The sequence below is a fragment of the Cydia pomonella genome, chromosome 16, assembly GCF_033807575.1.
Source record: "Cydia pomonella isolate Wapato2018A chromosome 16, ilCydPomo1, whole genome shotgun sequence".
NCBI lineage: Eukaryota > Metazoa > Arthropoda > Insecta > Lepidoptera > Tortricidae > Cydia > Cydia pomonella.
This window is the reverse complement of record NC_084718.1, coordinates 11,973,921-11,997,373: the sequence shown is the minus strand read 5'-3', so window position 1 is coordinate 11,997,373 and position 23,453 is coordinate 11,973,921. Positions and strand designations below refer to the sequence as shown.

At 35.7% G+C, this 23,453-nt stretch overlaps 1 protein-coding gene across 11 annotated transcripts in view; it reads left to right on the top strand.

The window, feature by feature from the left end:
- The window catches only part of LOC133526348 (dual 3',5'-cyclic-AMP and -GMP phosphodiesterase 11-like), a 188,514-nt gene that overhangs the window by 68,632 nt on the left and 96,429 nt on the right, over positions 1-23,453 (top strand). For 8 of the 11 annotated variants that reach the window (XM_061862920.1, XM_061862917.1, XM_061862919.1 and 5 more), the window contains exons 3-5: positions 8,643-8,784; positions 14,637-14,747; positions 21,252-21,444. In XM_061862920.1, the coding sequence (XP_061718904.1) occupies positions 8,643-8,784; positions 14,637-14,747; positions 21,252-21,444 (446 nt within the window). The remainder of the gene's footprint in view (positions 1-8,642; positions 8,785-14,636; positions 14,748-21,251; positions 21,445-23,453) is intronic. The other 3 variants (XM_061862923.1, XM_061862921.1, XM_061862924.1) reach the window with 1 other exon arrangement.

The following is a 23,453-nucleotide window of genomic DNA, read 5'->3' as shown; positions in this document are numbered from 1 at the left end:
AATTGAAGTAAACAATATTATTATATGCAAGAAAATTTTGCAAAATAGGTACATTAATGATTAATATGTAAAACACCATTAATTATTGAATTAAAATTATGATTTTGTGTTAAAAAATATGAGACCAATTATACAGCCCGATTACATACCCAGTAAATATACACAGGTGAACAAAGTTATAGTCAAAATGTAGTCAAATAGGTGCATAATTTCAGAGCTTGCCTGGCCCACCTGTACCACCTACCATGACCACGGCCGTCTCCTACTATTATTTTTTTCTAATACCTATGGCCTTACTAGCGAATAGTATTCCATGTTCTTGATCCAGAATTTAAACCCTTAACTACATATTTGTGGCACTTGGGGTTGAATTTGAAACTCTAGGGCACTAGCGTGGCTCTATGAGAGCGCCTTATATAGACTTCTGGTGACCAGAGGATCAGCATTGTTATCCAGCGCGGAAATGCATCCAGCCTTCTGGGCACCCTACCGAGCGACCAGAATATAGGGCAAATATTTTATGTATACGTTTTTGACTTAAGTGTTTTTATCATGTTTTAAATTTAAACTTACAGATGTCGAACTACCAGCAAAGTTTTTGAAGAGGTGTAGTTTTTATATTTCCTGGTACCAAACTGATACAGGAAATTGGAACATCAGTAAATAATCTACACCGAAGACAATGAAATATAGTCACATAATACTTTAATGCTTTATTTTATTAAAGAAATCGGTAAAAAAATGTGTTAACTGAAAAAGATAAATTTTATTTTATTTTTAGTTGAATAACAAAATATGTATTTAATCTCCTTTTAACATAGGAATTCTCTTTGTGTAGGTAAATATAAATAATAGGTACTTAGGTCTTGGTAAGTAATATAGACAGTACAGTAGGTCTTATCTTAATAATTTGAGATCTCATACATGCGTTCCGATATATCTGATGGCGACTGTACATACAATGGGGTCGCGTATACGAGTACAAAGAACATTAAAATAGTTGTTGATAGACCAAGTGAGCGAGCTATTATGGTACCTATCTTTATATCAATTTTATGCATTATTATGTAATAGCGCAATACAGAATTTTTTTTTGACAAATGTAGTATTATTTTTATAGTAATAAAGGTTATACATGAACCATCTCGTAATTTAAAAAAAAAACGGACTTTATCTCTAAATCATATGCCTTATATTTACAGATGTGTTAGGTTACAACTTGGTTCGTGAACGTGGTTTAGAAGCAACTTGAGACTGGGTGCGGAGTAAATTGCATCAATTTTTTTTACAATTTTGAGCGTTTATAGGAGAATATGTGGAGCGAGCATTATTCGACGTGTAGGTGTGGGTTCAACAAAAAGATCGCATGTCCATAGTTCTTTATTGTCGTTAAAATTCAATTAATAATCGCCTTTATCGACCATCAACTGTGTGGTCACTTTTTAATTGATTGACGTTGTCAGGTACAGTTTCACTACTCGCCGCCGCATTGTTCATAGCGCATTACTTATCCTATCGAATACAAGATGTCGCTGATTCCTGTAAACTTATGTTTAAAAAAAAAGACGCTTTACTCTATGCCATATATTGTAGGAAAGGAAGGGTATTCCCTGTCGTACGTCAAAAAATCCAAGATGGTGCCCAAGCCCATGGACAAAAAAGTCTAGCAATAAAATCAACACTTGTCAAAATTTGACATTAGCAATCCACAGTCAGGTGACAATCAAATCAAACCGAACCACTTCGAGTTCAGAGCCATTTCAAACTATATAGTAGTAATAAACAAAGTTGATTTTTGTTTGATTATTTTTTCTATGAATGAGTTTTGATTGTTCCAAATGATAATATCCACAGTTGATAGAATCAACACTTGATACAATCAACATGCGATAGAATCAAGTGTTGATTTGATGTGGACGCGAAATTTGACAGTTGTGCATCTCGAATAAGGCCCAGTAATTAAAATGAAAAAAAATGTAAGATAAATGCTAATCCTAGTCAAGCTCCATTATACCTTCTAGAATACGGAATGGGTATTCGGCTTTATTTCCTGGCATTAGGGTAAAGGTACCTTAACCTTCTTAAGTGCGTTTATACCGCTCGTTTACGGTACAATTACTTTCGGAAGAGCTTCCAAGATATTTGAGCGCAACATTAAAGAGATATTATTGTCATTTATTTTCTAGAGTATTTAACATTTTCGCGAGACGTTACAGTTTCTACCTGTTGTTATTGTTGTGGGAATCGGAAGTATGGTTATATTTTAATTTTAAAACCTAGTAACAAATCTTTCTTGACATTGAGTTTAATTAAAATTCTTATTACTTTTTCCGTTTACTTACACTTTTCGTGATAAATGCGCTTATTGATATACTCTCTCAGTTGTTAAATGTGCGCTCGTTCATTCTATAACAACCAAAAGGGAGGTAAATAAACAATAGTGCCCGACTGAAGTTTTGGTTTCGGCATAAAAATCGAACTTCAGCCGAAAGTTCGATTTCGGTGAAAAACCTGCTGAAACTTTCTACTTTCAGCAAAACAGAGATAGCTGTTAGATAACCAGTAGGTACCTTTATTACTTATGAATGATGGTCCAACTGGAATTCTAAATTTAACATTGAATAAAACTAGTCGGAATACACTATCGTAAAATGTTAATTCGTATTCCACAAAATACAAAGGGATTCATAATGGCATAGTCTAGACGGGGCTATTACTTATATCAAACGAAAGTTGGATATGGGGTTCTTGAGGTACCTACACCTCATAATGTAGTTACTTCGTCCATTCTCTTTCAATATTTCTATTTTAAGGCGGTATTAAATAGGCGATCGTTTTTAGTGGTTCCATTCATTGATGATAGACGATTTTCTCTGTAAAATAGTTGGAAAAGCCTTTGAAAGTCTACTTTAACAGTTTCTTTTCGACAAAAGGACAAAGGTATAAATATTTTTCATGGGTTTCCCTCCATTGGCTCTGCACAATTTAGTAAGATCTAATGGAATATCGGATTTATGAGACAATATGCATATATTTAAATATAATATTTAAAGTTTACTGTTTCATGGAAAACCGAAGTATTTCTAACGTTTTTTATTTCTGTTGCTGGTGATTTTATTTTTAATAACCGCAAATCTTCACGTTACCGCGACACCTACGTGAACAATCACTGTAAACGATAGTGATTTTATTAAATACAGTATGTGTATTAGGACTACAGTTTTTGTACCTAATTAAACCTTTACCATATTGTTCTAAGCGTGTTTAGCTCATTCTCAGCATGTTTCGGCTGCTACGTAGCAGGAAAATTAATAAACATTAAGTACCCTTGTCACGTCCTCTCGAACATAAAAGGGGTGTTTTGTAACATATCTGTTTTGATTTATTAGTGTCTGTGCTAATTAATGCTAACGAAATTCATGTCTCAGCTATATACTTACGAAATTGTATTGTCTCAGCAATAGAATCTGTGTTACGTAAGTCTTCATTTGATTAAACTAAAATGCGCACGACGCGAAAGTATAGATTATGTAAAATCAAAATATTTGAATTACTAGTAATAACTAATTATGAGTTACAATAATAATTTAGACATTGTATTTATTTGGAGAGCATGTTTTTTGAACTATACCAATAAGTGGACCATTTTAAAATGACTAATTACATTGTACTCTAAAGTAAAAGCATTGCATTCTTTGCTATAAGCTGTGACATCTACGATCCTAAAACAAATAAGTTAATTACACCTTCCGAACGTTATTTTCTTCCCAATGACACGCAATCACGCAACCCGTGACCTTAAGCAGTTATTTCAATTCATTGAACGTTCCCGCCGAATAAAGCGCTAGAAGGCTGCAAGTAAACAAGCAACAGGTGGTTGCCATGCTGAAAGGTCGAACACCTGGACACGTATTGTATGTGGTGTAGACTACACCACATACAATATGTATAATATGTTAGATTATAGGTAAGCTTGTTGCGGAATTTATAAAAAAGAAAAAAAAAATTGCGAATCGAAGATCATTTTCTACGAGTCATCTAAAATAATACTTTTTTTACTATAAAACCTAAAAAAATAATGAAAATTTGTAAGTACTAGGATGCTTGAGTATAAAACAAAGACTAAATACGAGACAAAATGTAGTATAAAAGACATACATAAACACGTGTTGGAAGAATATGCTTATGAAATAGTTGCCCGTTTATGTCTTTTCCATGGGAACGCAGCGGCACGTGATTGGCTAAAGTTTTTATAGTTGACTATAGCGTATCGATATCAATATTATAGTTGCGTTGGGAGCCCATACATGAAAAGAATGCAATTCTAGTTAGGTATAAGAAATCTTAAACATTATAGCCGACGAGTAGAAAAAAAGTGTTTATTATAAAAATCTGTATTTAATTTACAAGTTTTCCCTATTCCCATAGTATAGCACGTCTCGCAAAACTAGACATGTCCACATGACGAGGGTGCTCCGTAACTCCAGCCGTCATAACACCGATACCGCCATCAATTTGGACGTTTACCGAATATTGTAAACGCATTACTGACTTGAACATTACGCAAACAATATATGTACGTATTTATATGTATAAGGACCGTGCGCATTGGAGGGTCTACCGTCTTGTGACCTAAATCGACAAACTTTATAAGGCAGAGGGAATATATTTCCCACCTGATTTTGAACTTTATTGCATAATTCCTGACACCCTTATCAAGAAGGTGCTGCCCTCTATATTTCATGCACGCTCTCTTTCGTGTTGTAGTGTCTGCCATCTTGTGGCTTAAATCACATTTCGCGCCAATAAACAAGGGGCTCCTGTGCTACCTCCTACAGTTCATGCACGCTTCCTTTAGTTGACTTTTCTGGTTGTTTGAGAGTAGTCAGGGACCACAGGCAACAAAAACAATTTTTTTTTAAGGTAAAATTTCTTTAGCGGCGCTGTGCACTTTTTGTGATGGGGAAAAAATGATAAACTCGCGCAAGGGGTCACGTGACCGTCAGATTGAAAATTCGTAAGACGGACACGTGACATCATGGTGACGTGTAAATTGAATGTCATCAAAGCCTGGTTACTTTTGAAAAATCGTATCTGATTCAAGTATAACATTTAAATTTTTTCATAATCAAAGTGCTGTCACCGTTATGACATAAAGGTTTAATCTTTGTTAATTTTGTTTTATTGTATCTTTGTGTTGTTGGGTGTCCATGATTGTAGATACTCAAATTGTTCCTTACCAAAAAGTTAAATAACAGAACAGAAGCGTGATTGTTTTACTTAATATGATGGTGAACGATTCATTAACATTTACTGATTGTATAGGCTGTAGTCCTGCTCACGTCTCATGAATACTCTGTATAGGCTGTAGTCCTGCTCACGTCTCATGAATACTCTGTATATGTTATATATTAACACTAAAATTCGCATTTCAAAATATCTTCCACACTCAAATTTATTTACGTAGGTATAATAGAGAATTATCTCTTTTTATAAAACTGCTACTCAATTTCTCCAAAATATCAAAAATGCACAACGTTATTAATATTCAAGTTTTCACTTCTGCCGGTACTCCCGGAGTGCAACCCGATTTTTTTGTCTAACCGACATAACATTTATATATTATAGATGCCCCATATCGACTAAATTTTATTGGATAAATATCACAATCTATAATATATTTAGACCCATATATTTCCTGTTCCCTAAACGTATCTTCATGATTAATAATTAATGCTAAACCGAATCGAATTTTATTGGTCATTTTCTTATCCATGACTACAGGTGCCATTTCAAAACCTATATCTGATACAAAATTAAATCACTAAAGTAGCATCTATATTCCTGTTCCTGAAAGGTATTTTCATGGCGCCGCTGGCTGGTCTAACAGGATTAGCTCTAAGCCGTTTTGAGCTAAACACGGCGGGAAAACTTGGCACCGCAGCTTGAAACAGCTTAGACGGGATGGGATGGGAATAAAGATATAATCTGGCCCCTTAAGATATATGCATCTAAGATGTTTATAAGATATTCTCTTCAGTTAATGTTTATTTTTATCACTACTCATGCTTACTTTGATATGTATGTATGTATAAACTCTTTATTGTGTGATTTTTTTTTATGTGATTAGCTTGCCTAACATACATAACATGATCATTAGTATAAATAGGGTACTTATTGTTTCATCGTACGGTACGTATGTACGGTAAAATTGTACTCGTAGTGAGCTATGAACTCGATATTAACATTAAAATTAAAGTCATACTCATTCTCATACCTACCCAGTAATTTAAAAATATTTTGCCTTGCAATGATTTTGTGTAATGTCATCTATTATCGTTCGTGCCCGACTCGCGGAGCAGACTCCGAGCACCGCGGCTGCTGGCGCCGGCGGGCGCGCGCACCGGCCTGTATCGATACTCACCGTTGCGGCACACGCTCTTCATGCTAAACTCCATGCTTAGCTCGGCTCCGTATTGCGATTTGTTCACTTCAGGGATGGCGAGCTTAATTAATGAATGTAAGAGAATGTTTCAGAGGAGTGAATGTGGTAATTAGTATATAGTGACTGAGTTTGTGACGCTATGGTGTTAGCTGTAAGTTGCAAATGTAATTTAAACGAATAAAATAAAAAAAATATTTGAAAAGCTTGTAATTTTAAAAGTTCATAATTATCTCTCATGAAAAGCAGCTTCATCAGTTATGTTGCAACAATATACATCGATATACTATATATAACTAGGTTAAGTTGAAATACACCAAGAACTATGAAATTCTAATAAAATAATTATTACCTTTTTTTATATTTTAAATATTGAATTGCTTAGAAACTGGTGCTTAAAATGTTTATAAAGGCATTTCAGGGCGAAATTACGAAAGGGGGATGATTATGACTTTAATTTATTTTTAATGTTAATATCAACTTCATGGCGTACTATACCTGACACCTGATATTACCTGACGAACTTCGATGCCTAGTTTTATTGTCAGATACAGGACTGTTTCAACGATGACAAATAGTGTCTATTTAGTGTTCGTGGAAAAGTAATCATAGATAAAAATAGTTTTAGTAGCTTTCAAATAAAATGAAGTAACACAAGTTTAGTATACTGGAAAACGACGGAAATATAATACTAACCACAGCCAACTTGGACTTCGGTCTTGGCAGTTGCAACTTGTTCGAGGAAAACACGCGTTTTCGTCAAAGTTGGAGTAATTGGTTTTAACATTAGTTTTCCTCGAAAAACTGCTTTAAATAACTAATATTGAGTATTTGGCTTATAATGTATAGAAGGACGGTCAAATGGACATGATAAAACTATGTAATGGGTTCGGTATTTGCCATTTTGGCTACGCAAGCCTAAACATTGAAAGCTCTCGTTGATTGGCACCCAAATTACGACTTTTGGAAATCTATCGTCGCAGAATTGCCTTCTACGGTTACATTTTCCAATAATTACGTCTCCCTGTATGAATGGTTTGTTAAAGGCTTACAGGTCTATGATGATTGCCAACAATTAGCGAGGTGCCGACAATAGGCCCATTTACTCTATTAAATTAAGTAATTTGAAGACACTTTGAAGTCTGTGATAATAAGTTAATAAGGTTACAAATATGTCTAAAAAGTTTCGTTGCCACCTTGATTTCCTAATTTGACACAAAGAGCATATAATCACTACGTTCTAATTTGACAATGACACGGCCAGGACACGAAATAATGTCATTTTCTTAATATTTTGTATAATCGTGTTAAGTTGGAATACTTGGAATATTACAATTTTTATGGCTGGAAAATTACGTTCATGTTGTGATTGGTGGAAAAAAATGGGTAAATACAATAAGTCTAAAATTTTATATGTAAGTTGTGTTGCTAAATCACTGTTTAAGCGTACATGCGTTTGTGCTAATTAATTTGTTGTTTTGAATCATATTGTGAAACGTGGTCAGTACCACTACATCTTATAAAAGAAAGTCCGCTGCCGCGTCTGTATGTATGTAAGTATGTATGTTCGCGATAAACTCAAAAACTAATGTACGCATTTTCATGCGATGGTCAACTATAAATAATCATTCTTGAGGTAGGTTTAGGTGTATAATTTGTCAACCCCTACAAAGCCGGAGCGGGCCGCTAGTTTCTACATAACCTGCTTTTCATCGCTTTTCATTACTTCTTATTGTATTTTATTAAAGGGATATTATTATTCTATCTGAAATTCTTATAACATTAAGTAGACATAGGGAGACATTTGAAATACCTATGTTACATATTAATTTACTCAACAATTTTTGCAGAAAATGGCAAAAATAAATAATTTTGCCATTTACAGAAAAAAAATGAGCCTATTTTAGTTTAATGGATTTAACACCGTGATTTAGACATTCAGATTATTGATCTTTGTTTAATTCCTTTATATCATTCAAGTTTAATTTATACGTCTGTTTTATTGCACTTTTGACATTGACTCTACCTCTAACCGTGTCTGGCTAGGGCCCTAGGGGCCATAATTTATGGGCCACTGACTGAAATTTATGTCCAACCTAAAATCCACGTAGATCCCACTTTGACGTTGGCCAAATCATGGAGCCATATTAATCAGAGATTGAATTGCTCAAGTTATAAGCTATGGTTTCCATTGTTTCAGGTCTACAGTTGCGCAGCATAGAGGAGCCAGCAGGTGGCGCGGGCGGCGTTGTGCCCGCGGCCACCTGCTACGATGCGGAATGCGCGCGCACTGAGGCCTGGCTGGACGAGAACCAGGAATTTGTGCATGATTACTTCTTAAGGTTGGTTTGTTATATTATGATGGAGAAATTCTCAGCAGGGGATTTATTCCAGCAGATTTATCGAAAACTAGGAGTTTGTACATGACCACTTGTTTGGTTGGAATGGTTGGTTTGCTACTGTGTCTATGAGATATATCGTGCGAACATACATATACATACGCGTGCGTACATACGTACGCATACACTGGAACCTAAATAGACCCGCTAGGGTCCCTACCCCTAGCGGTTGTATTTAGTTTCCAGTGTCTGAGGAACGCCCTGTCTATGACCACTGGTTAGAAATAAGCCGTGGTTAAACAATTAATTCTTTAGAGCGTAACCCATTAGACAAGCCGTTGCGTATGCAGGCAACAAATGACAGCAATACTGGATCGAACTTAAAACTTGGAATTAGGTGAAATAGCTACTACTTCGCTTTACGTATTATCATTCCTAGATTTTTGTATGTTTCGAATTCCGGTACATACATTAGCCGGATAAGACACTACCGAGATCATCAGTTGTTCCAGTCAGATGCTTTCAATACTATATCGTCATAGAAAATGTTTATGTTTTTCAAAGTCACAGTGTTGACTGTGATAGCTTAAAACAATACTTGAATCCAGTAAAGAGTCGCCTGTATGGAGTTGTGTGGCCATTCCTGGACAACAATGCGACGGCTCCTCTTATAGAAATATAATTCATTTAGATAGTGCACAGTTTCTCATAGAAAATGTATTGAAAATATAAAATTGCTTTTGGAGAAATTGCGCTGGTAGTTTGAAAGGCGTCATTTGTAACTTAAATATTCTATTATTTATTGTGCGAGAATTATTTCGGCGTGTTTAATAGGTTTCTCATGTCACTGTGATGGACATATGTGTACACTAAGTTTGCCAATATTGTAACATGTCTTAGCACGATTGGCGTCTGTCATGAGGGGACGTTAATTAAATACTGTTGCGATTTTGATACGGATCTCATCATAGGTAGTATGTTAGCAATATAGCTACATATACTCCTTTGAACATTTATTTAATTAAAATTTCAGATTGGTAAATTTCTTAAAAACTGACCCGTTCAAATGTAATATACATACACATAATGCTTCCCGTGAAATAAGGTCACTAAGTAAGTCTTTTAAAGTAAAGCCAGAAACGCTGACCTTGACTTAACCTTAGAGATAATACCAGATAATATAGTTACGTCAGATTTAGTGGCAGCTGCATATAGCTGCAACGCAAGCTGCATTTTTAATACATTTGCCGATTGGATCCGTAATCCGAATCACTCAAGGGATTAGTGATTTTCAAGTTGCATTACTTGTATTCAGATGGAGTAGTGACCGGTGAGCATAATGGAGCTTTCATCGCTTGCATACTAAACACACGGGCTCCCAAAACTCATTAAAACTCGATAAGCAGACATAACTTTGCATTGTTGCCGTGTTGCAGGTTTACCAGTGTAAACTTTGGCGTTTGCGGGAGCATCATCTGTGTTAGTTCAGGGCTCAGGGGAGACTTGTAAACATGAAATAGACGTTTTAAACAAAATTACCTGCCGTGTTATATAATTAAATCATCAAATTATTGTCACGCAGGCAACGAAGTGACCGATCTTTACTTTCGATTGACTTATTTTCAAGAGTTACTGTCATTTTTATCGCACAAAATTATGATACACACAATCTTACACACAATCAACACGTCAATTCTTTTCTCTCAAAACCTATGCTTATGCCTGCAAATAATGTTGCAGCTGTCCACTGTAGGGTTAAACATAAACGTTGTGTAAAGCGTTATCCACCGACAAACGTCGATAAGCCTATCGCAAGCAGTGACTGTGGGTTAAGCCGTTCATTACATGCGTACATATTGGCAGCGCCATGTCATCATTAAACGGCGTATGCGGTAATCCTACAAAACTGCAAATGCGGATTCAGAGCTCGCTAAACAATTGGCTGCGAGGTCACATGAAAAGCCGTTGCAGATTTTCTGACTAATAAATATTTTAAACATTTGGTGTATTTAATCTTTAAGAGCTAAGTCTACAGCCAACGAGATCGCTTTATTAGTGTTATTATTATTGGTACATTATTGTTCTTGGGACATCGACTCGTAAATCTCAATCAAAAATTAATTTACAGGCACCTAGCCGCAAAATCGCATGGCCACTAAGCGCCATTTATTTATTACGTGAGACGATTTTTGCCAGTTTTTACCCCCTCCCGCCCTATGTAAGAAAAAATAAGAATAGGCCTCCCCCTACCCCCTATATTACGTAAGAATCTAAAGAGCCCGTCTAAGCTAACTCTGTACTGTGTTTGATAGCATAAAGTGTGGAAGTTTAAACATCATTTCATAGAAATTTTAAAATTTTCGCGTCTTTGGTATCTTACGTAAGAACTATGTAAACACCCTCCCATACCCTTGTAAGAAAAAACTGTCATGTTCGACCCCCTTCCTCCCCCCCAAAATCGTCTGACGTAAATGAATGGCGCCTTATGAGTCTTATGACTGCCACTCCAGCAACCGAAGTCAATCTACTCACGAACCTTCTTCATGTTCCGTTCAATCCTGGATCAAGTATTAACTCGAGTTAGATCGGGTTTTCGGTATCAAGCCGCTACCAACAATATTTCTTGTATTCCAAGGTTATCACTTCATCAGTCGAATTTAGTACCGTAAGTACAGAGCATAGAGAAAAGTTTAAGGACATTAAAATAATGATAGTGCACTGTCAATATATTTATGAGAATATTTTGTATGTACATAAAACATTGCCAGTTTTAAGAAAAACTGTGAAATACATAATATTAATACTATAAATAAGCATAAGCTCGCAGTGCCCTTCACTAGGATCCATAAAATTAAAAAATCATATCATTCATGGGTAATTGTGGTAGATTTTACAATAAACTTCCTAATATTATAACTGAATTGACTGTTAGTAAATTTAAAAATTATGTAAAACGTAAGCTTATCTCTAAAGCCTATTATAGCACACAAGACTACAAGAATGATGAAACACCGTGGGATTAAGTACGATTGTAATTAATGAATTATTTCAATATATATATACCGTATTTTATGACATTTAGATTTTATTCTAGAAAGTTTCTAGACTAGTATTTTTATACAATTTTGGTGTTAGACGATCCTTTTATGAAATTCTTATTATTAAGTTTGCCATATCTATAATAATTCAATGTTTTTTTGAGAACAATAATAACTGCATCAATAAATTGCTCTGATATTTTGATAAAGATGATATTTGTATAATTTTACGATTTAAAAGTGCTTGTTGCTAGGCCTATTTGAATAAAGCATATATTGACTTTGACTTCTACGCTATGCTGGGCTAACAGATGACACTTGTGCGTGGTTCAACCGGCCCTGGAACTTATCAACGACTGAAAATGTTTAGTATCAATCGAACATAATTAGCCAATCATAATATTGCGTAATAACTCGCGTTGAATTGCAATAGCAGTGAGTGATTCGATAAATCAAACTTAACGTGCACAAGCGTAATGAATGGCCAATCATTACTTCAATTATATGTAAATGTCCACCTACGTTAATTTAATGACGCATAATTTTGGTGGAATGAGAGAATAGCGTTGGTAGTAATTTGAATAAGCGAATGAATGTAGTTTTAGGATTATGTTTCTAATGGAGATAACATTACTGCATCGTTTAAAGTCTTTAAAGTTACCTCCATTAGAAACATAATTCATGTACATCACACTTTTCATTACTGCCGATTAGGCGTCAATTGAATAGAGTAGCATATTAAATTAAATTATTATTTGTAGGATCCTATAGGCTGATTCATAAGAGCAGGTGCGAGATTTGCACTGAACGATTAAAATTATTTCGTGAATTAATTTATACCACAGGTACGTCGATACTTTACCGTTTAAAGTTCTAACGAACAAGACCGAGCTTTTGACACTAAAATGGTGAACATGGCGTTTAATTGGAGTATGTTTCATTCCCCAATGGCTTCCTCGACAGCAGCCGAACGTTCAGAAGTGGGCCGTGCCGTAATGAGATCTCAAGCCTTTCTGACGTAGCATATGGTTACAGTTTGTTTATGTAAAGGCATCAGACATACAGGCCAATTCGAACGTGCACGGATATCAAACCGATATAAGAATAATATTGGACATATATTGGAATCATATAAGTTAGCTGTCATGTGTATTGTAGCCATGTATCCGATTAGGTAATTAGTAATAAAGTTTAATAAATAATTCTAGCCACTTCATCACTTTAGAGGCGGTCTAACATGTTATCTATTCCTCTAAATACCCATTATAAGGTGTTCTTGGACAGGGAACGTGTAAATCTTTCAAACAAATTCAAACTTTACAAAATCGATTGTTGTTTTACGGAGTTAAAAGGTGGAAGTTAGTTAATATCCTCCGTTCTCGCCTCTTTATTTAAAAGTTTGTTATATAAATATTTTTAATATATAATATGCTAGCACATATTATGAAATGTCAAATGGAAATAAGAATGTTGTGATGTTTCGGCGGCCTAAAATTTTTATTTTACAGAAGACTGCAAATGATTTTTGACTAAAACTTGCTCAACACAGTGAGCATCATTAGGCTCCTATAGAGCAGCGGAGGCGTGTCGTAGCTTGTTACAGTGAATATTTAACTCGAGTGCCGTACTTGTACCAGTATTGAGTTTGGAACTCCGCACTCGTTAGCTCCTAAGTTCACCAACTTGATTTGCCAGTTCCTAGAGTTTTCGGCCAACTTCGTAATCTTCCGTTGTGCTCAGATACGGTTAAGTTTATTTTAAACTCATTTCCGTAAATTACTAAACATTTTAATGCGTAAGGCGCTACAGGGTTCGCTTCAGCCCGTGTACGCTGAAGGCGGTTGGTGTTTACAAGTATCAAGTTTTTTTAGTCTTGTGAAGTATGTTTTACATGCGTCTTATGGGTTGTGTGTAAGTATTGACTAACGGTGTAACTAAAATTAACAGATTGATATTTACAAGTAGTTTTCATAAATTTTATGACCGGTATTCTTATAAAAATGGCCATAAAAAGGGCTGAAAGGTCTCAGGATTGGCATCTTAAAATACATGCTGAGGACTATACCTGATAGGTGTGATGACACTAAAGATAACATTATATAGATAGTTATGGACTAAATTGTTAAGAATGTTATGATTATGAACAGTTGCGTTCTTAAAGGAAATGTCGTTTGGTAAATACACGTTAACTGTCTCATTCCTCAGAATTGTTTTGATCCACGCGATGACAAGTAAATTACAGTGATAATTTTCTTGTTTCATCATTTACACAGTTATAACCAACGGCATCTGGAACGCACTGAGGTGAAGCGGTGCACACTGCTTGCATGCAACATACAACTTTGTGATTGTGCTTTAAGTGAATGTCTATTACAAATGCTCACGTCTAACATGTTTGCAAGTATGCACTAGTTGACAGTTAGTCTTCATCTGTCAACCAAGCGCTGCACTGCATGTAGTGTAATTTAATTTAAATGCATTCACTCATGGCATCAGATGGAATGTACTGCCATTTAGAAAGCTTTCCGCTTAAACCTGGCCTCAGTTTTAACGTGAGGTACGTCGATGTTGAATGAGTTTGAAATGCTATTTGAAACGGGAACTAAAATAGTGGTTGCGAGCGTAAGTGGGCATCCACTCGGAGCAAGCGGGTCTGTTTTCTGCGGCCGTGACCGCTGTGTCGAGTTTTAATGGTGGTAAAATAAGTGTACTCTTAGACGGTGATGTTTTAGGCCTTGGGCTGAGGTTGTATTGTAATTACGTTGGATGCAGACATGAACCGGAGACCTTGGCCTTATTATCGTTGTTTTTCGGCAGGAAAGCGACGCGGCAGGTGGTAGACGCATGGCTGGTGTCGCACGCGACGCCGCCCAGCGCTGAGCTCGCGTCGCCGTCGCGGGCGGGATCTGGTGCAACCACGCCTGTCAGGTCAGTATGATACTGTCCCTTTTGATCATCACTTCGCCGCATTCATATTTCAATATTTTTGTTTGACTTTTGTTATTTATTTAAACTTTTATTTTGTCGTAAACTACAGTTTAAATCGGCAGACTTTAGCAAAAAAACAATCATACCAATATGGCTAATTACATTTTAACTACTGTTAAAAACGGGGTATTAACCATGTGTATGTATTATGAACTGAATGCTTTTCTGTACTGATCAACCTTTAGGCAAAACAGAGAAACATTATTGGTGGAAGAAAAATACAGAAACAACTGAATGGACGTTAGTGTTTCATTCGTATCTTACGTTCAGAAGCTTTGAAACCCTGACATTTTCTATTTTATCCAGTAATTTAGTGTTTGTCTAATTCACGAACGTCGAATTAGTATCTTGAAACAACTGTTGCTAATTATTAGCCAGCCTCGATACTAGCAAAAAGGTTCTCGTGTGGGTTTCCAAGTAAAAGTTAAGCATCGTACTGCCTACCTATTGCAGAGAACAGTTGACTAAATGTGTATTATTATGGACATTAACCGTTAGTACTACGCTTGCTGCTTATTGTACTCGTACTGTAGTCTGCTCCTTATTGTAAAAGCTTACCCATAAACCCAAGTCTTTATATATCTATCTATATATTTTATATACTTACAGTATGTAGTGAGCAATCCTTTGCCATCGTGTTTTCTCGGAAACGTTTGTCTTTGTCATCTTATTTCAGTCAACCTCAGTACTTTTTGTATTGAGACTGACTGAAATAAGAAATAACATAACATGTTCGTGCGTTTCCATAATAATACGATGGCAAAGGATTATTCACTACTACATCTGTATAGACCGTGAGCACTGAGTAGACTTTCGATAGCTTTTAAAAGATAACACCATCAGTAAGTTTTTTTCTGACTGCCCAATTTTACCCACCCATGTACACCTTTAGTGAACGCGGCAAACACAGATAGTATTTTATCATTCTTAAGTTCGTTCGCCCTATATAACCCGATATTCTCCTCAAAGATTCTGATCCGTCTTGTCAGAGTAGGTTAATCCACAATGAGGTATAAATAGCCACCCGTAATAAGCAAAGCTAAGCCCCGTCATTGGATTCAACTCACGAGTCGAGAGAAAACTCATAGAGCACCAACCCTCCCGGGATTACTTCGAATACTCGAGCCTAGCGTACCTTCCGCTAGGGGCTGTGACATGTTAACAACTGGCGTTTTGATTTCTGTCAAAACCTCGGGTCGTATGTGATCTCGATCTATGATGATATTGATGATGTACAAATATGATGAAGGGTTCAGGTTTATGTGTCTCGCTTTATTCATGAAAATTTACTTACGTTACATTAACCTGAGTTTAATGTGTATGTACAATCAGCAAATCTGTTAGCTTAGTATCTCTGCATATATATACGGGTATATATTTAAGGGACATATATATTATGTATACCTATATGTATGTATGCAGGGTTGCTAAACTAAAGTAGTTACTAAACAACACAAGTTTTATTATGAGAATAAGCACAAATACGAACGGTTTCATACATTACAAATGATCAGATCGATAGAGATATGGGTCAGCTAAATAATTTTTCGCGATTTTTGGATTGGTCTTCTAAGAAACTTACATAATACCTAATCTAACCTAACTTAACCCTTATCTTGGCATGGCCCAAAATAACTTATATAAAAAAAATTTATCACCTATTCAGCATAGTAGACTATTAAAAAATAAAGAAAAAAAAAACCAGGATATTCAAGGAATTCATACAATGCCGATTCCTCGACAAACTAGTTACCTACTTCTTAGAAGAAAAATGTGTTTAACTGGTAGCGTGCGACCATGTCTGTGAAGTTGGCATATCAAAGTCTAGCAGATCACGTTTTTATTGGAGTTCTATTAGCATGCACCATAGTTCTAGAGTTCCTGATACTTTATATCAATAGTTCTGGCGTTTTTATCATAAAAACCAATACTATGGATTTTTAACAAATGATATGCTAACTTCACACACTAGCATATCATTTAGTTACAAATGGAATGAAAAAATTTGTATTGCCTTGTCACGTGATAACAAAGAGTTCCTGACACAAAAAAGACATCTCTGAGACCATTCATTACAATTATTAATTATTTTTAAATTCAATGATATGCCCTATAGTGCGGGGCTATATCTACAGCTGGGAGAACTCGTACTCATCAAGGAGGAAGGCTTGCCGCCGTTGCTGTGGCGCATGGGCAGAGTCGTCTAACTATATAACGGAAAGGATGGCGTGCCACGCGTTGCAGACATCAATACCGCTAGAGGGATAGTCAAGCGAGCGCTCAACCGAATGTGCCCGCTGCCTGTACAACAGAGAGAGTCCTGAAAGATGGATCTTTCAGCGCCCCGGAGTATGTTAGCGCTGTGGCAACACCGCTAGTTTTTCTACAACCAATGATTGATGGAGATGCGGCTCCAATCTGCCAACATAGACGACAGAACGGCGGCCAACCAGAGAGCGCGATGCCAGCGCCGGAGTTTCGCATATGAGACGCATCGACGTGCAGCGTGACCCGAGCATCGACCTCTTGCATCTTAACCACTGAACTGAACGCGCGTGTCCTAGACAAAGAACCTATAGTAACTTGTAATACACCATTAAACAATGGTACTTCTTTGAACACTTGTCTTTTATTTAAATAGCGTAATAACGCGCTAACATTTGGCTATAGGCTTCGCACGGGTAGAGCCTTAACAAATATTACACCTAAACCTAAATCGGATGATAATCCGTTCAGTAGTTTTTGAGTTTATCTCGAACATACAGACAAAGTGACGCGGTGGGGGACTTTGTTTTTTAAGGTGTGCCTCTACCTATTAATGGTTTTATGCCGCTATGTTTTTGGATGCTAGATTAGTGTATATTATGTTTTGTGTCAGATGTCGCTACCTAATGCTAAATCAAATATTCTTTCTGAGTTAGTACGTAACTCATATAAACATTTTAAAGTAGTAAAATATTAGAGTTCCCGAACTAGATCATCAATAAAATGCACCAGACACTTCTCATCAATCTTCCGGATTGCGCTGATCTTATGCAAAAGCGTTTTCCCCTCCGTTGTTCTACTTACACAGACATGTTTGGACTTGTCTTCCCCGTGGTAACCCTACTTGTAAGCTTCATCAGCTTTATTATATATATCGTTGTCTAAGTACCCTCAACACAAGCCTTATTGAGCTTACTGTGGGACTTAGTCAATTTGTGTAATAAATGAATAAAATAAAATAAATAATGTTTTATTTTATTTTATTCGTTAGCATACATGCTTTTTACAATAACAGGGTAGATGTCTCTTTTTAAGTATTCAGAGATACTTGTGATAAGAGACACCGCTCTTCCGCAGTAAAGTATCTTAACTAACAAAGGTGATACAGATTAACTTAAAATACAGAAAATGCTATATTACTACATGATGAGTTGAGTAGAAAATAGAAAAGAAAATTAATAAACTTACAGGGTAAAGATGCCAGGGTTCCAGTTCACTTAAGAATGTAATAATGTCCTATAATTTATTTATTTATTTATGTTCAGGAGAACCAACAGCTTTAAACTTACAATAGGACAACAAGATTACTACAGAGAGCCAATAATATTTATGTATTTATCAATCTTATGTCACCCTCTGACTATAGGTAACCTTAATATAATATACTAATGTATATATTTATTAATTTTATTATAAACTAACAAAGCGAGGGGAGGCCTTTGCCCAGCAGTGGGACACTAAATAAGGCTAATAAAAACGCTTAATAATTTGGCTTGACAGGGTTAAGGCGAATTTTGATAAACAATGACGATCGTCTTAAATAAATAAAAAAACAATTAGTTAAACGAACACTATTTGTATTTGAAAACATTTCATATTTCTGACCCTGTAATTTTATTGCTTTTCTACATTTTAATTGAAACGAGGAATACGCTGATAGTATTTTTTTGACTAGGAATTGTATTTAATATATTATTAATTATTTAATGTGTCCATTTTTATAAAATGGCGTAACTCGAGTTCTACGCTAGAAGCTAGTCTTGTCTCCATCGGAAAAAAAATCTCATTGACAAGACGTTGTCATTGTCAATGTTTTAAACTGGTCCGTTGTTGGTTTAAAACAATTTTGATAAAATATCAGATTTCTATGACGATTTTGGATATAATAACGGATACTGATACGTAAAATCAACATCTGGCTTTCATACGGATACAACGGACCGACGGATAAACACTAACGAATGTAAGTAATGTAATTAAATTAAATGAAAATCATTTATTTCGAGCTATAAACTCATATAGTGTTAGTACATACAACAATTATTAAAAGTTTGTCCGATATCTTCGACGAATTATTTTTGCAGTAGGTAACGGACGAGACAATATTTGGTATACTTTGGAGGAGTATATGATTACCTCATCGATCCATACACGGCTCTGTCCATTTTAAAAACGACTAGTGGATAGTAACTTAATTATGAAAATAAATTTCTCTTTGTTTTGAATTTCAATCAATACATCGTATTTAATTGACAATGTCAATTCCAATACTGTGACAACTATTTTTTCTTGTGGTGAATGGCAATGGCATTTCACCTATTGTGCCGTAGAATTTGTTAAATTGCAACTTTATTTTTATTCTTTTGTATTTTTTTTTATAAGCGATATTAAATTTATATAAATATATTGCAGTGTTCAAAATTCTTCGAAATCATATGTAAAATTTCAGGTGATATAAAATTGAAATGTTGTCAATTGCTTTGCAGGCACACTTTCTGTAAAATAATATTAGAAAAATAAAAATTCTCGCTCTGATCTGCCAGGCACGGTATCATAACTCTGTATGAATAGTTAACGACTTATGAGAATTTACATGTGAATCACTTCGCATTTGATATTGTGCTGACAAACTTTAGTTGATGACTAAGGCTAAATAAAATACGTCAGTTTTTATAAAAGTTATGATAACGATCATAATAACTGTGCGAGACAAGTAATTTTCTGATTACTGATAAACCTGAAAATATAAATTGCTAAAAATGGGAGATAATTCTTGTCCTAAATTTTGGTACTTCTTATCTTGTAATGTTTGTCGACCTTTGAAAGTCGCGCAAAGTCTCTAATCGAAGTTCGATTGATTGTCTTATCTACTTTACGGCTTTATGATTCTCGATTGTTTGAAGGTTACAGGGTCTTTGAATATCATTAAAACCACCAGAAATGTAAGTAAGGTACACTTAAAAACTCAACGAAGATTGTCGCTCTTGGGAAAATGTTCCGTAGACTGGTCAGGTGACAGAAGGCAGAAAACGTTATCGAATGCTATGGTTAAAAAACGTAATTTTGGGCAAGTTAGCGCTTTGGAGTGCACAATTTTATTTCACTATGGACTTACCTGTGAAAGTAACGATTTATCTGTACAAGACAATGAGGGCTTTAGTGAACAATTCCATTTTATTTGGAGTCCAGTTACAGTTGCCAAGAGAGGATTGGCTCTTGCCGGCACAAATTATTTGAGTACCACTTATTTAATTAAGACCCAGTGTAGACGTGTAAAGTTATCGCCGTATTTCGGTCTTGACCCAAAGCACTCAATACTTCCAGACCAAGTGAAGGAAGAGTGATTCCACATCAATATAAGCTTACCTATATAACGTACCTAATTATTTTACACTTCATTATCTAGAAAACTGTGTCATCTTACACACCAATTTTTATTTAATTTTCCATTCCCGAGAGTTGAAATGTTCGTTTTAAAATACTAGTGCATTTGTAAAATGGGTTGAAGTCTAATAAATCCAAAACGACATACAAAAGCAATTTGGACCTTTTCCCAAATCTCGCGGTGTGTAAACAGAGCGAGGCTCTTCCTTATCTTCTTATCGGATATTAAATTATGCCTGGCTTGTGTCCAGGACGCCTGATTGCTGATTAACTTTATGTCGGTGTAACTTGTCACAACTAAAGTTGGCGCTTAAATCCATTGCAACAACAGAAAATTCGTTGTTATTACATACCCCGTAATTTATTATGTATATGATACACGTGTTTGGCAATAGAGAGCAAATATGCAAGAGTTAAATGAAAATGTGAATCAATAGATTTCTGGAATTTAACTCAATTCATTGCATTATAATTCAGAAATTATTGGTTAATTTCAGCTATATCTTGGTGCTCACACAAATATTTCAATAACTTTAGCTCATATCTGATTAAGTGAATTCAGACCAATGTCGCGTGCGGGTTACGCGCCTTTGTCATTTGATTTACGCTTGACGTCATTATTTTGACGGTTTTAAAAAAGGACAATGAGTTTGTCTGACAGGATATTGTTTGACAATCATTTTTGGGATCAATACGAAATAGGTAATATCATTATTTTTTGTTTGTACCGTATATCATCTCCATTATTAATCCTCGCACTTCGCTCCAGAAACAGTATCGTTATCTAAAAGACAGAACGCATTTCTTCGGCAGGAAGATATCGGCGCACGAGTTCGAGCGCGGCGGGCTGCTGAAGCCGCTGGTGACGACGGTAGACGGCACGCCGACGTTTCTCGGCGACCAGCCGCATGCCGCGCCGTCGCGGCCGCAGCGACGCTCGCGACATGAGCTGAGGCAGCTGGATGAGAAAGAACTCATTTTTGAGCTGGTAAGTTATAGTCTACAGTTAACGAATTAAACGTATGGTCAACTGCAGTGACGTATTATGACTCTTCTTGTGTAGAAATTTGTACACAGGGATGTGAGATTTACATGCTGCTGATAGATATGGAAAACTGCTTGGCTACCTTTTTGCCTTATCCCTTAGGCCTGTGTAGCAAAAATAAGTCTTATAAAATCAAACATATAGATAAGTCGCAATTTTAAAGCTTCTCACAAGCAAGCCTAATAAAAAACCAACGTTGAGCGCTGTTTGATTTCATATGAAGTTGCGACTCGATATAAAATTTTATGGGCACTTTGTATAACTACTTCAATAGTGTCTGAACCCTTGTAAAACTTAGGTATACTGCTATTAGCCTCTTTATAAGCATTTAGTGCTTGTAAAGCAACACGATGTACAAAGTTACTGTGTACCTAAGTATATGCAAACGTCAGCTGTTAAGTTCAGTAATTTAATCTAAATTCATTCAGTGAGTAGGTGGTTGTTTGTTGTTTGTATTGATTGACGTGAACAAACAATTATCGGCGGTAAGCTTTGATTCATTCACTACATTACAGTAAATAATGTTCGCGGTCACTGCAATAATTCGTAGAGATAGCAAGTCACAAAAGGACTAATAATAATATTGATAACTCATCGCTATTCTAACCTCAATTACAAAATAAGCTGTATTTATTGTTGACTCGGTCACCATTGAGTCCTGCTAAAGAAAATATTTGAGGTCTTTAATTTATGTTTGTAAATTATAATTATTGTGTATTAACTATTGAGTCTCAACGCGTGTTGTTAAAGCAGTAGGTTATAATCAATATATTCTGTAGTTTCACTCAGGGGTCGGAACCGCTGTTTACAATTTTTGGAATATCCTTCTTAAATATATTTTTATATTTCTATTTTTAATTGGGTGTTTATTAGCCTTGATACGGTTTACGATTAACCGAAAACATTAACCGGTTAGTTATAGGTATGAAGGTAATACCGGTATCCAACCCCTGGTTTCTACTTTCACTTACTGTCGCGATCCTAATTCACAATATCTTTGATTAAACTTACAGCTCGATTCGAACAATGCTTCTAAGACGTCACACCATTATGATACTCATCAGTCAGCGACAAACGTGACGTTTTTGTTTGAATAAATGTCACTTTTGACACTAAAAGATCAGTATCATATTGGTGTGACATTGCTGTTACTTTGCTGTGGAATTGCTATCGAATCAAAATTTGGTGTACATTTTTAGTCTAATTTCTAATTTAGCCTCATTTTCTTAAACAAAGTGATGTTATTATAATATTATGAATCAGTAACCTTCTACACCCCGTCGGTTTTTTTTTCTGACTATTTTAGGGGCTGGCCTAGCAATGTTCACTTACAATAGACCTGATCAAAATACGCTTCATACGGTTTTATTATACGGGCCTATCTAATGGCATCAAGTCCGCCATTGATACTTCTCAATATTGTGCAATAAACGTAGATATGTCCCACAATCGCCATCGGTTGGCTTACGTGTGTACAAATTAGTCCCCGCCGGGCCGGGTCACGATAAAGCGGGTACGCTGATAATGAAATGTCAACATAGCTACCGTAACAATGTTTGAGCGGGCGGCCCATGAGAATTAAAACTTACTAAGATATGTACATTTTAACCCTTTAAGGATTTGACTTTTCATCGTCAGTAGGCTCTACTGTAAACATTTAATTTGATTCACGGTTTTTTTTTTATAAGTAATTGGAATACAACAGACTATGCTACTCTAATATAATACTACGAGTACCACACATTTAAATGGCGAATATCGAACAAAATAACAATGTGGTTACGTCAATGGTCAGGCGGGTCACGCCCCGTTTATATGTTGCGCGGGTGATTAGTTTTAGAAAAACAGTGTAATGTAATATCGAGATCCGTAACAAGAGTAACAACTATAATCAGAGAACTCTATATTCAGGTTTGCCATTCGCGATCTACTTGCAGGCGATCGGAACCTCA